We start from the raw sequence: 14,836 nt of genomic DNA, 5'->3' as shown, positions 1-14,836 counted from the left end.
AATTTCCCTCTTTACTAGTTCATTAAAACTCAAAGCCGGTACTTGGCTAAAGGTGTAGATATCCAGTGTACTGCAGGCAATTGTTATGCCCGGTGTTTGGTTTACTTGTTAAAAAAGTTGTAGCACGTGTTCTTGTTTTACCAATCCCCAAGACCAAATTCAGACTGCAGCATCCTCGATCAGTTGTCCGGAGTTTTTTAATTCGGCTTATGATTTCACACAAATTCGGAACAGGTCCTCAACAATGTCTTTCTCAGTAATCCACTGTCAGCTTTCCTCTCTTCTCTTGACAAAAATGCCAACTTCTGCAAATAAAGAAAAAAAAAATCATCTAAGTCTAGTCGAAGAGTAAAAAAATTGGCTTGCTTTCCAAAAGGAAGTGATCCTCCCAGCACAAAAGCACCAAAAACATGTCAAATTGTCAGCCATCTACCATAATAATGGTGCATGCCGTAGCCTTCACCTAGGAAAATACTCAAATGAATGTTGCTGACTAAAACCGCAAGAACCACCACCACGACAGCCTAGTATGAATTTTAGCGCCATCGATAGAATCTAAAAAAGTAAGCCCAAATATAGTCTTACTCCGGACCAGTTGAAATTAAAAGATGTTTTATTACACAATTAAATCAAGCTAGGTAGATGATAAATGACAGAAGAACAACCAGCTAAACATCCAGGGAGAAAAAAAAAAAAAAAGAGAACCAGTGACAAAAACCTGAGTGATGTTATATGCTCTGCCTCAGTATTATGACTAATGACCTCGCTTTCTCTTCTTTCCCCCCTTCTTGCTTACTCGTACTTTCTTCACTGAACCATCAGCGGCAGTTTTTTGCTTATTTTTCTTTTTCGGGGTCTCCATTTCTATTTCATCAGTTTCTTCAGGAAGAGGAGAGTCATCCACGGGTTCATCTTCTTCATCTGAACTTAGCACCAAATCCTCCACAATGTCCTCCTCAATTGCTTCTTGTTGCAAGCTCTTCGGTTTCTTCTTGTTTTTCTGCTTTTTCTCTACCTCAGGAGGCTTCTCCCTGTCAATGCAAACAAACCATGAATGGTGAAAAAAAAAAAACACTACAGTCCTGGAGAATGTGTCATGTAATAATAAGCTCATACAAGGTCATACTCATACTTAAGAAAAAAAAAGGTCATACCTTGTTTCTTTCTGTTGTAAATAGAAGGAATTAAAGACTGCTCCACCTTCATCTCCTTCATCTTCTTCATCACTTTCTGCTAGCATTTTATCAGATAAGGATGGCTCGGCACCATAAAGGACACTGGATGATACGATAAAATTAGTGTTTTTCTCATGGAAGAAATATACGAAGCATATTTAACAAGCAGAGTGGTGAACCTGGATTCTGTTAGAGAGACATTCCTCTGTTGAGCTTTTTGGCGTAATGTAGCAACATATTTCGACAAGGGGCTAGCACCAGACTGCTTCTCCTCCTAAAAGAACCAAGAAAGCCACATATATTACATGGGAAGCTCATGGTAGAAAATGAAGTGACACAATAGACAAATAAATAACCCAGTGCCCTATTCATAATCTTTGAGCCAACCCAAGGGTGAAATATATTAACATATAGGAATGTCTACTCTTTGATATATGTTACATTTAATGTATTCATGAATTCGGCTGCATGCAAATAAAGAATACACAATAGCTTACGTCGAGGAAAGATGATGTAGCTAGATCACTTGGCAAGAAAGTGATTGTTGCTCGTTTTTTGTTTGTAAATTCTGAGTTTGCCTCAATCTGCAGCATAAAGTGAAACCATATACAGTTAGCACATCGTCAGTGTAAGCATGAGAGGGAAAAAAGGAAAATCAAGAAACAGAAATTAATAAGAAACTAATACATGCTACTCCATATATCACTGTTTTATGAGCCATATGCCGTGTTCCAACTCTTCCAAACTACTATTATTTTTCACAGACTACATACCTGTCGAATAAGCTCTTTCATGTCTTTGCGGAACCTCTCAACTTTGGTGCCTTTGCAAAAATTACGCAATCTAACTGCTGGTATAAAAGATAATTCAAAGAAAGCTACAGAATAGCTCCATTGAGCCAAATGTTCACCCAATTCGTCAATCACAGAAGACACACATGCCTCCTGAAATGACCGAGTCTTGAGCGCTTGTTTGCTGACCTATGAAAACGGAATCTACAATTTAAAACAGACCCAAAAAATTGCATGACACAGTGTGGAGCACCCAAGAAAAGAATACTGTACCTTAAGTACTGTCCGCAAGTCAGCAGGTTTGCCAACACCTCCAGTAGGTGGACAGTTCAATTCTTTCATCTCTAACATATCCAAGAGTAGCATGGAAACTGGTATGAAAGTGTCAGTTGCAGCAGCAATACAGTTGAGCATTTTAACACAACGCATGCGAAGAGGGAAGTACCGGGCAGTTGGAACTAAACGGGCCACTCCAGAAATTATTTGAGTCAATGGATAAGCAAGGGGTTTGAAGTCAGGTTCCAGGCCATATTTGCGGATTGCTACAGTCCAGAGCTCAAGACAATTGATATACTTCCACTCATAAACCTTCCTGAAAGATTCCTACAAAAAAAAAATAACAGCAGAAGTAACACAAGTGTAAGCATCCATCTCAAGAATAAATCTTTCAAATTAGTTCAAGAAGAGCGGTTTAAAATTCACAAACAATGAGGCATGTAGCATCAAAGAAAAATTGAAAATACTTCTGAATCAAGAGTAATTTGGGCAAAAAGACTAACCTTTGTCTTCATGTTCAATGCCTCTCGTAAAATCATCGCTAATTGTCGAATGAAGATAAAAGCATGCTGGTATGCTGTAGGAAGGTCCACCAACATAAATTCAACAAACAATTGCCTCAAAAATTGGATGTGCTGCAACTTCGTTGCATTTACAAACTGGCAGTTCATGACATAAGCTTTGTATAACCCTTTAAAGCACTCATCCAAACAATCAGACCCAAGCTGGACACATAGAGTTCTAAGGAACCAAAAGGATGCAAAAGAAAGCTCTCGGCTTCCTGTGCCCCAAAAATGCAGAGCAACCTGTCAAAAATTGCAAAGATTGATTTCACAAATACATAGTCAATGAACAATTAATAGAAGAATATGAAATTTCCTATATTAAAATACAGAAAAGGTTCAATCAGATCGCCCAAGTGTAAAGGGAAATGATCACATCATTTAATGAAGTTCTCTATACAAAGAGATCACAGATAGCAATTTGCATTTGCATTTTAAATATCTAAGCCAAAAGGAGGGAAGCTAAAGAACAATAAACTCCTTGTAACGTAATAAACATTCTGAAAGAGTTAGGGTATACCTTAACATACTTCCTCAGAAAGGCTGGAAAAGCAGCAAAGAACAATGATGATCTAGTTAAATGCTTCAAAGTAAATGAGATATCCTTTGCATCCGTCATTTGGTTCAAAGCATGCAGTGTATTTCCAAGATATGACTTCACCAAATGTTGGTATTTCTTCCAATTTTTTGTGCTCTTTACCTCAATCAACTTCTCTTTCTTTCCTCCATAAGCAGGAAGATTCATCAAGTTACGAAGAATCCCGTCCATATTAGTCAAAGTTTCTACCATAACTTTGTTCATAACAGCCTTAGACATTGTGGTTAATCTTTCTGAAGATTTTTCATCACTTTCTTCTGCAAGATGACAAGCTACCCTAAAGGCTTTAAGCAAAGACCGAACAGGAGCAATTTTCTCATTTTCCTGAATACCCTTACACCAGGATTCAACCATTTCCATTGTGATAATAGCTCGAACCGATTGTTCTCCCTTTTTGGACCCAACAACCGCCTTCTCAACATCACTATCATCCAAATCCCCCTCATCATCAATTCCGGTATCATCAAGATCAGTTTCAGCATCATCATCGCCGATTTTAACATCATCCTGCCCAAATAACACTACTTTAAAAACCACAACCAATAATTATTTACAAGGTAATGTATTCAGCATATAGTAAAACTCACATCATCAGCATCAAACTCTAGAAGCTCTTTGTCCACCTCTTTCAGATACTCATAAAATTCAGGTTGCTGCAGCAAAACTAATGATCAATTAGTTCCTAATTATTCAATTAAACTAATTTCATGAACAAAAACAAAGATCAGGAACAGTTCTAACCGTTTCCTTAAGCTTTTCCAACTGTTTCTTATGTTCTTTAGCTTCCTTTATAGCCTCCACTTCATCTGATACATCATTTTGTGATTTTTTCGCTGTAATTTACATTCAAACAACAAATTCCAGCTTTAGAATCATCATATTTAGCTGAATTAACACATGGGGAAGATAAAAATTTGCATTAAACAAAACAAATTGATAAACTTACCCTTTTTCTTTGAACCCATGATATTCGAATCAATAAGCTGCAAGAGAAAAAGAATAATAATTTCAAGCACAAATTAGAAACTTATTGATTTCTGGGTAAAATCCAAATTCAATTTTTATTTTTATTTTTTTGGTATGAATTAAATTCGAAAAAATTGACATTCAAATTTCAAAGAGCTGAATTGGGTAATATACCTTGAAGATTAAACGGAAGAAAGTATGAAAGATTTGAACTTTGAAAGCTGTTCAAAGGAAAAGAGGGGAAAATAGGCTTAAACCCTCAAATTTAGGGTTTAACAGAGTGAAACAGAAGCAGAATCAGAACCATGAAGAGGAGGAAAATTCAGAGTAATCGGGTGCCATTATTGGGCTTTGTTAATTGAGGTGTATTTTGACAAGGCTGGCCCGGCCCATAAACAATGTCGCAAAGCCCACGGTGATATTAGTAGGCCTAATGATTAAATGAAAGACAATAGTCAAAATTTGACTCGACCTGAATACAATTTGATCAAATTTGAAGTGCCTTAATATACTCACATCAGAAACTTAGGGTTCGTTTGGCATCACTATGGTTTTCTGTTTTTTGGTCTTTTGCTTTTTAAAATCATATGATATATATCATATAAAGAATAAAAAACTTAGTCAAATTTATTAAAATTATGATAATTTTGAAAACTGACAACCAAAAAGTGGAAACACCTTTTTCTTGTATCCTGTTTTTAGTTTTTAGTTTTCAAAAAAACAGAAAATTAAAAACAAAAAACGATGCCAAACAAGCCCTTAGATTTTTATTTTTTTGACACAAAATGAAACATATATTACTTGGGCATAGTCCTATTAATTACATCTTAACATTCAAAGAGATGCGTAAAGCAAAATTCACTCATCGAAACTCATAATAACCAAAGTATCTTAAAACATAACCATAGAAATTGTTTACAAACCAAGTTGACAAAATACAGACATGCATGAAAAGACTAGGGCGCTGGGGAATCTTGAAAAGCCTTAATATCTTCCTCATAAGCAGCAACAACATTGGTTGGAACCACATGGTGTGGAGTATGACCCATACTCATAGTCATAGCATATTTTGCCAAATAGTGAGCCAAAGCATTGAGCTCTCTTGGTATAGTGTTAAAAACTATTACCATGTTGTTGTTAAGAGTCATGGTACATCAATAATGACTGCATCTAACTCGTGATGTATATGATCTTCTTCTCTGTTAAGCAGTCCTCTTATGGCTTGAGCATCACTTTCCACTTCCATATATTACAAAGGCATTGCTTGTGCAAAGTTAAGTCCTTCCCTTAGAGCATACAACTCACACCCAAAGCATTTGGAGCATTGTACTTGTGTGAGTAGCTAAAGTACCATTCTCCTTTATCATTTCTAAAAACTCCTCCACCCCAATCTTCCTCTGGGGAAATCCATGCAACATCTGTGTTTAGCTTAATCCACCCACTCTTTGGTGGGCGCTAGCAAGGAGGCTTAACAATTGAAGGGCATGCACCAGCTGAATTCTTACCCTTACATCTTCTAGTACTCTGTAAAACAAAATAGTTGATTTGATAATCTATAATGAATCAGAAACTTAGAATTGATCTGTATAGTTATAGACTTGTAGTGCTTTAGCATGACTCAATTGAGTCAAGTCTAAAATGGGAGTCAAGTCTAAAATGGTTTAAGACTTTTTTTTGAAATATGCTCGCGCGCCTAACTTGACAATTTATTAATGAAAGAATTAAGAGAGTGTTAACCACTAATATAACTCGTATTAATAAAACTGCAACTTATATTCATCCTTTTTCAAACCAACCTACATACTACCTCCGTTTCATATTATTTGCAACGACTAGACAATTTTCCTCTCTATTTTATGTCAAATCATTGCAAAAAATATGAACAGATGTAACATATCATTTGTAAAATTGGCCAACATTTCAATATTTAAGTCTAACTTAAATTGGATATCTCATTCATTATACCAAATTCCAACCCTAATACCAAATCCAAATATATAAATATAAAACATTGAATATGACATAAACTTAGACAAATCATTATGATTATGACTTTATGAGTAAGGATCTGTTCTCGTCAGCTTATTTTCAGTTCAGCTTCTATAAGTTCAGTTCAGTTCTTAATTTCCTTCTCTCATAAAATATTCAGTTCAGTTCAATTCAATTCCAATAAGCTAAGTTTAGTTCAGCTCCAATAAGTTAAATTAAGTTCAGTTCAGTCAATCAGAATAGAGCTTAAACAAGCATGCCAAATTACTATTGGACAAACTTAAGTACTTAACCCTCATCTAATCTCACCATACATAGACAAAAACCATTTAAAAGCTTGTTGGAAATTCCAAGAATATAATTGGTCCAGGTCCTACCAATAATAAAGCCAAAGGAGACAACTTCCTGTTGCAAAATACTTCCTAATTGGTAGTACAAACTATACAATTCAACTTTGAATTACTAAATTATCCCTATTTTTCCACCATTAAAGTCAAACTCTCCACAAAGTAAATGACACTTCAAAGGGCATTTTTAGAATCTTAATATTTTATACACATCACTTTTTTCAAATCATCAACCCGCCATCTTTGTTTTTCATACTGTATCAAACATGTAAAAGTAAGATTACAACATTCAAATTTTCTTCCTAACTCTCTTTCCCATTTTAATCAACTTTAATTAATTTATTTACTAATCCCTCTACAAGTCTACAACCTGATACAATGTCTATTATTATTTGAACAAACTTTAAGAGGGTTCTTTAATCATCATCTTAAATTATTTATCAACTAAAATTATAGAAAAAATTACGAGTGATATTATAAAATTACACATTAAGATCAATTAAACATTATTTTATGTATTAAATGATAATATTTTTATAATTTAGGCCTGATTATCAAAAAGAAAATGAACAATGTCTTATAAGATAGAGACAGTAATAGAGTAATTACCTACTAATCATAAAATTACCATCTACATACCATAAGAAATTAAGAATAGTAGCCTAGTCACACTATTCTTTTGCCAACCCTAGTAAAAAACTTTACAAAAATTAAAAAATATTTCCCAATTCACTTTGACCATTCTTTTACTGATCCAACAGACCAACATAATCTTTTTGCTTTTTTTCACCCTTACCTCCTTTATTTTTATTTTTTTTTTTTTTTTTATGATGACAATTTCATTCAAATTTCTCCTTTTCCCCTCATTAATCTTTCTTTTTTCTGCACGTTCCCATTCCTTTTACTTGAATTTCAACACCAAAAGCCTTAATTAAGCAAAAACTTCTTCTTCTCTCTCTCTAATCATCTTCTCTCCCTAGAAAATGAAGCTCACTCCTTTAACCTCTGTTTCTTCTTCCTCTGTTTCATCTTCCTCTGTTTCTTCTTCTTCTTTCAATGAAAACCTCTGCAAAAGTAAAGGCAATGTCTTTGGATGTTTTTCAGGTGTTTTAAGCAGAATTCTATGTTCCAAGAGTCTCCCAACTCATCCATCTGACCCAATTGAGATTAACAAGAAACAACATTACTCGACGATTGAGACGCTCGTTGTAGATGGTGCAGTCACTCCTAATGTAGTAGCAAGGCTAATGGGTTTGGATTCGATGCCGGAATTAGAATTTAGTTCAAAATTTCATCAGAAGTTTACGGACTCGATTCCGAGAAGTAAATCAATGGATTCAGAAAATTTCAGAGGAGAAACAGAGAAGATGCAGGGGCAGCACAGGAGAAATAAGACTTGTGTTTCATTTAGGGAAACGCCCGATTTCTTCGAGCTCGAAGACGATGATTTCTTCATCTTGAATTTTGATAAAAGGGGTAAATTTAAAAAGAAAGATCCCAATGTTGAAGTGTCGGAAGAGGGTGTTAAAAGGCACAAGCGTAGAAGGAGAAGAGATAAATGTGGGAAAAAACAGAGAAGAAACAGAGATGAACAGAGTAAAAACAGAGTATTTTCAAATGAAGAGAGGCTTACTTTGAAATTGTCACCTCAAAATTCTCCCAAAATTGATGCCATTTTTGACAATCACAAGCAAAGTTATCATCTTTCTCCTATTAGAGATACGAATAGTAGCAAAAAAGAGGAACTGGATGGAAAAAAATCAAGAAAAAAGAAAAAGAAAGAAACCTTTTTGGGACAAAGTAAAGATGAAGTAGAGTGTGATTCAGATAATTCTAGCCCAGTTTCTGTTCTTGATCATATTTCTGACTTCATCAGTGATCCTGAATTTACAACATCAGGTATTAATTTTTATATTTATATAATTTGCATTCTAATTTTAATATTTCATATTTTGAGCAATTTTTTCTAATTATTTTCCTTTTTCATTTTCTGATAGAAGAAGATGCAAAATTGGGAGAGTCTGAATCTGTTAGGGGAAACAATTCATCTCAAAGTAATGAAAATTTTGCAGAGAGAAATGTTGGGTTAAAAAGAAGAGATTACAAGAAACATGAAAATGTAGAAATGTTGAAAAGAATATGCACGTTAGCTGAAGCTGAGGTAAATAATTCAAATTGGAAGTACAGGATATTACTGAAGGCTGATGAGTTGGAAGATACTGAATTAGACTTTAGTCAAAGAATTTTTGACGAGTTGGTTAGTGAATTAATAGATCAACTTATATAAATTGAATGCCAAGCCATTTGATTTTCTTATTTTTTTTTTTTTAAACTATTTTGACTCTTGTATACGTTGTTGTTTTTTTTTTTTTTTTTTTTTTTTTTTGCTTTTAATTAGGTGAACGAATTTGTAAGGGAAATTCGTTGTTGTACTAGTGATCTCTAACTCGAGGGTTCAAGGTGGGGAGCATCCCGTTACTCCCCCACCCTAATGCTCCTTCACTATCGCGTGTATATAAATATATTATAGAATTAGTTATAGTTAAATTGATGAAGGAAAATGTTGAATTTATCGTTGTTTGATTAACTTCAAATTATTTGATTTGTTAATATTGTACTTTGTAGATACCAATTTTGAATTATAAGTTAGTCATATGTGTTGTTTTCAATTTTCATGAACTAAGGGTCTGTTCACATTTATTGAACTAAGTTGAACTGAAATGAACTGAATTAATTGGAGCGGAACTGAATTGAACTAAATTGATTGGAGCTGAACTGAACTGAATAGAGCTAAAATAAATATTTCATGAGAGAAGGAAATTAGGAGCTGAACTGAACTGAACTGAAATTAAGTTGAAGTAAACAGGCCCTAAAACAATCAAAATACGGGTTTTTAAGTATTAATTATCATATGAATGGACTTCACATATGATAATTAAACGTTGAATATTTAAATCAAAGTATTTCATTCAAATAATATCCCGTCAAAATCACCAAGAATTCATAATTAATTGGATTATTGAAAATGATATGAAAAATGAAATCAACCTCTTCTTATAAATCTAAGTCACCAATCACAAAAAAAATTTAGTTACAGGTTAGTTATCAACATTATTATCTATGTTGTTATCAAATATGAATAAATCATTGTTCAAAATTAGGTAGAAAATGTATTTTTCAAAAAAGAATTTGAACAAACTAACATTGAGACAACATCATGGTAGAAAATCTAGGTTATGACTAACACAATTTGTAACAAGTATTTATTGTGATGGTGATGCATCAAATTACAAGCACTAAAAGTTGTCTGTGCTATTCATTCAATATCTAATTCCTAATTTCTTGTACGTCATTTCTATCAAACTTATAGCTACTCAGTGATGATGGTTCATTAAGGTTTGCATGCGTGATTATGTTCAATAGTAAATACTCCATGTTTATATTTTGTTTCGAGTAATGATTTACGAATTCTAACAAGATTGTTAAAACTTATGAGTAAGAGCATAAATTATGGTTAATCTCACAATTCTCCCAATGTTTAAGTATGCACACTTTGTTAAAAACACTTATAGCATAATACTTGAGTACACACACTTCCTTAAAATCAAGCATGGTTAGAGTATTACCTAATTGAGCTTCGGAGTAATAAATCAAGTACGAAATACACATCAAAGTACCATTGAACTCAATTTTGAGTTGCTATAACTTGTAAGATCTAAAGGAGGGGTAGAATTGTTAATCCAATTATCAAAGGAAAAAGTATAAAATACCAAGCATTGCTTTATGCTTTATAAGTCACAAATCACAACTTTGAATATATCCACATAAAACCATGACCATTAGCCAAGGAATTTTGTCCAACTTGTCTACACTAAAATATTTTTCATTTTTTTTATGTGATAACTACTGGTCCACATAACTACATCATCACCCAAAAAAAAAAAGGGAAAAAAAAAAAAATCTCAACCAAACATTTGTGCAATTAGTGATCATCCCACTATAAGGAAAAATTGGGCATGTGAAGTTAAAGTCTATAAGTTCTCCTTAGGTGCTAAATGATCTAATGTTTTACCTTTAACAACAAAGTTACACATCAAAGTTAGAACTTTTTTGGTTGTCATAAGGAATGTTTAATGACACTTGCATAAATAAAGTGATCAAACAAAAACAACTACTACTCAAGAAAGACAAATGGAACAAGTAACATGTACTGGCATACTTATAAGTTAGGAAACAGGCATTTACTGTCTGAAACAACATTTTTTTTGAGCAACAGACTGTATAGATTAAAGAGTGTTACTTTTCCAGCTCGAAAATTCGATTCTGGTTCATGATGAACGCTTCCGACTTGACATGCTTTTAATGAACGGGAAGTGGTGTTTCCTGTGGACAACGGATGAGTAACGCGCAAGAATCTGCCTTGTGATCAACACTGTTTGCATAATACTGACTGATAATTACTGACTGATAATTGTAATGATGAATAATACAGCATGAGTATATAAAGCATCAAATAAAACATAAGCAATGGAAAAGATTAGCAGTAATACTAAGTGAAGAAACATGAAAGAAGACAATACTTAACTTAATTTATTTATTCATTAGAATTTAACTTGAAAGGATACATATATTGTGTATAATACAAATAAGAAATAATAATACAATTATAAGAATCAATTGATTTATCAGTACATCTCTGTTTTTGTTTTCTTAGCAACCATCTTCATAGGGAGATAGGGATGCAGATAGTGATCACTACCTTCAGCACAAAACCTTTTCTGATAATAATCCATCTCCAAGACTCCCAATATATCAAAAGAAGAAAATAATAATAAATAACTTCAATAAAATTAATGTAGAAAAAAGAATACTTTTACTTGTAATTATCCTGGAATTCCTATTGAATGTATCAGCAGAATTCTTTTTATTCTCTGCTTGAGCTTCAGCTTATACTTCCCCTTCGGGTGCATTCTTCGATTTCTTGAACCTACTAATTGGTGAGATGAGCACTAAAATCTTCAGTAATTTTAATACTAAAATTGAATGTTAAGATCAGGTATTTAAGCAGCCATTGGTTCCTGCTCCATGTACAATTGCTCCACCCAAGGCGGGAACCTCTCCGACATACCACTGTTAAGATGATACTGATCTCTCAGCTGCTCTTCAAATCCAAGCTGATTTGAGCTCCCAGGAGAAGCATCCTTTACAAGAGAGTGAACCCAAGAAACATCAGGCTCATCGCCAGGAGCTCGCATTGAATTGGGATTACCAGCTGTATTACTGCCATTGCTTCTGTAAGCAAAAGAAGCAGATTTTCTCAGCTTATTGAGCTCGTCCCCTTGAACACCCCAGTCCACTTTACCGTCAGGGGAACCCCAATCTGAGAGATGAGAAGGCATCACACTAGCATTAGAAGCAGGAGATGACAGCCGATTGACAGCATTCCTTTCAACAAAGCTCTGACTCCTCTTAGCAAAAGCAGCCAATCTTGGGTTTGAAACAGGTGAGCCACTGGGTTCGATCCCAAAAGATGAAACCCTCACAGGAGAGGAAGGCATGCCAGAAGAATAGCTTGAAAGGAGCTGCTGGTTCATATTCTGGCGCATCTGCACCCCAGTTGGTGAGGAGAGGGAGAAACCACCAAGCCTTCCCATCTCCCCATTCCAGCTGGTCGGAGAGGATAGAGAAAGGCCAGAAAGCTCATCCAGCAACTGCTGCCGGCGCAAACCAGACTCCATGTCCATATCCCTCACACTCAGGGCAGCCTTTAACCTGCTACCAGGAAGCTGCAAGGCAGGAGGAGGTGTGATATTAAGGTGATTCTGCCAAGCAGCAGCCCCTCCAATGGGAGAAGAAGCGCCGGTTGGAGTCATTGGTGGAGTGGAAGTAGATGGCATCATCACAGGAGGGGAACCAAGGGCAAGGGGGCTCAGTGAGCCCATATCAAACGAAGGGCCACTCGATGAATATGACCTCGGAGAAGGAACAGCTGAGCCAGTAGAAGCATACAGGGGGCGGAGCTCCTCTGGTTTGTGTGCAAAGAAGCACACACGCCGTGCACAACTAGTCTCATCTTTGCAAAGACGGGTTCGATATTGGGCTGGATGTAACCAACACTCAAAGATGCCATGTGCATACTCACAAGCATCCCCCTTAGGACATGAGCCTTTACGGAATTCAGGGCATGGGACACAGCTGTAATGGTACTTCCGAGGATCCCTCCTCCTTGCGTTCTCCCCGGGATGTACAAAAGGGCACTCCGTCCAATCATGAGAGTAAGCCCTTGAGCAAGGCTTCACCTTGAAGGTGTACATCCTGAACTCATCTGTTCCATAAATTCCATTCTTTATGTCAGGGAGAGAAGGATCAATAGGATATTCTTTCCTCTCTGATCCACTCCCATCACTCGAGGATTTGGGTGACAAACCCTCTAGCTGTTGCTGTTGTTGCCCCTCTTCTATTTGATCACCACAAGCATCTTCACCCTGATCACCTTTATTCAACAAAATATCAAGGGTTCTCCTCTTCAGTTTCGAGGAGAAACTGAAGCAAGGAGCAATCACATCACAAGGTCGATTTCCATTAATATCAACTCGGTCAACATCAGCACAAGATTCAACCAAGAGCTTGATCACCTCATGTGAATATAGGGACCCACCAGCCGCTGCACAGTGAAGGGCGGTGGCACCATCAGACCCACTAGCTCGATTGACATCGACACCACCAGTCTGAAGGATATAGTTTAAGATATCCTTGCTCCCAAACATGGCAGCAACCATCAACGGTGTCCTCTCCTCGAAACCCATCTTCTTAGACCCAACTCTCCTCCCATACCAAAGACGAGCTTCATCCACATCATAACCCTCTTTCTCCACAGCATCCTTAAAACTAGTTAGATCATTTGTTGCTGATAATTCAAGCAACAGTACAGATTTCTGTTCATCCTCGATTGAATCTTTCTTATAATCCTCACTTTCCATCACCTCCTTAGCAGTTAAAACTTTACTCTTTGAGCCACTGCACATGGAAAGTTCTCTTTATCCTAAAAAAAAATTTGACAAAAACCCTTTTTCAGATTCTCTTCCAAATATTATAAACATGTAATCATATACAGCATTTCTGACAACACCACCTTGTCAGCAAGAAAATTAACATTCATTGTACTCAAAATCCAGCAAAAAAGTAACTAAATTATTGCTCATATCATTCATTCTCAACAACCAAATTGCAATATAAACAGCAGCAACAGCAACAATAACTAATCAAAGTTAGCAATTATTCAATTACTTCAAAAACTTAAAAATTCATTACTTAATAATCAACATCAACTCTAAAATCATGTTCAGATTCTTGACAACTTGTGAAAACAAACACCACCCATAAAAACTCACAACCTAAAATTCCGTACCATATAGTAACAGCTAGCTTTGTTGGCAAGTCTCGGGCTATACCCAAGACCCGCCAACCCGGATTAAATCCCGTCTACATCACTACCACTTTTAGGATTTTATGAACAAACAAGCATAAAGATTAAAACTTGAATGAAATTCACAACAACCCATCAAAGAATTAAACACTAAAAAGGCAACAAGAAACAAAAATTACAGAAAAATGAGAAACATACCTCAAGAAATTGTTAAATGGGAAGGAATTAAAGTTGGTTAACTTAGTTAGGAGAGTTTGAGCAAATGAAATAAATGGGCAAAAAGAAAAACCTTTATAACAAATACACCATCTCAAAGATTAGTACCCCTCTCTCCCTTTTATGTCCGCCCAACGACGAAGACCAAACCCACATTTGAAAGCGACGGTAAAGTGAAAAGATAAACGCCAATTATATTTTTAAAATTTTATAATTCAATTTTATTTTATTTCTGAAAGAAAAAAAAAAGAGAGAGAGAGAGAGAGAGAAAAAAGGAAGACTTTTCTTTCTTTAATTTGTTTTTCTTTGTTAAATTTCTTCCCTCCTTTTGCTATGTCAAAAAAGATTAGTTTTTTTAAACGTAGTATTTTTTATTTTTTAAAATTTTAATTATTTTTTCCCATTAGTACGTTGTGGAAATGCAAATGAAATTGTAAGTGAAATTGAAATTGAAATGCAAATGAAATGTAAATGTAAATGGAAATTGGA

The 14,836-nt window shown here is 35.2% G+C and overlaps 2 protein-coding genes and 1 pseudogene across 3 annotated transcripts; 1 reads left to right on the top strand and 2 right to left on the bottom strand.

Moving 5' to 3' along the window:
* Positions 1-23: 23 nt before the first annotated feature.
* On the bottom strand, positions 24-4,642 carry LOC145570098 (nucleolar complex-associated protein 2-like). Its single transcript, XM_081629089.1, has 13 exons — positions 4,544-4,642; positions 4,350-4,386; positions 4,145-4,236; positions 3,991-4,056; positions 3,326-3,910; positions 2,746-3,048; positions 2,240-2,569; positions 1,949-2,155; positions 1,673-1,759; positions 1,355-1,449; positions 1,155-1,277; positions 719-1,031; positions 24-305 (listed from the first exon to the last, which is right to left on the bottom strand). The coding sequence occupies exons 2-12, from the start codon at positions 4,366-4,368 to the stop codon at positions 755-757; spliced, it is 2,184 nt and encodes a 727-aa protein (XP_081485215.1). The 5' UTR covers positions 4,369-4,386; positions 4,544-4,642; the 3' UTR covers positions 24-305; positions 719-754.
* Positions 4,643-7,535: 2,893 nt separating this feature from the next.
* LOC145570099 (uncharacterized) lies at positions 7,536-9,278 on the top strand. The gene is made up of 2 exons (XM_081629090.1): positions 7,536-8,604; positions 8,703-9,278. Exons 1-2 carry the CDS (start codon positions 7,689-7,691, stop codon positions 8,990-8,992), a joined length of 1,206 nt encoding a protein of 401 aa, XP_081485216.1. The 5' UTR covers positions 7,536-7,688; the 3' UTR covers positions 8,993-9,278.
* A 2,009-nt stretch (positions 9,279-11,287) lies between these two features.
* On the bottom strand, positions 11,288-14,481 carry LOC145570095 (zinc finger CCCH domain-containing protein 66 pseudogene; annotated as a pseudogene). Its single transcript, XR_014096393.1, has 2 exons — positions 14,330-14,481; positions 11,288-13,747 (listed from the first exon to the last, which is right to left on the bottom strand). The product of XR_014096393.1 is annotated as a zinc finger CCCH domain-containing protein 66 pseudogene (transcript).
* Between the last annotated feature and the right edge of the window lie 355 nt (positions 14,482-14,836).

Source organism: Chenopodium album, chromosome 12, assembly GCF_948465745.1.
Source record: "Chenopodium album chromosome 12, dcCheAlbu1.1, whole genome shotgun sequence".
In the NCBI taxonomy this organism is placed as follows: Eukaryota; Viridiplantae; Streptophyta; class Magnoliopsida; order Caryophyllales; family Amaranthaceae; genus Chenopodium; species Chenopodium album.
Note: the sequence above shows the minus strand (reverse complement) of the source record. Positions and strands in the feature narration are given on the sequence as shown.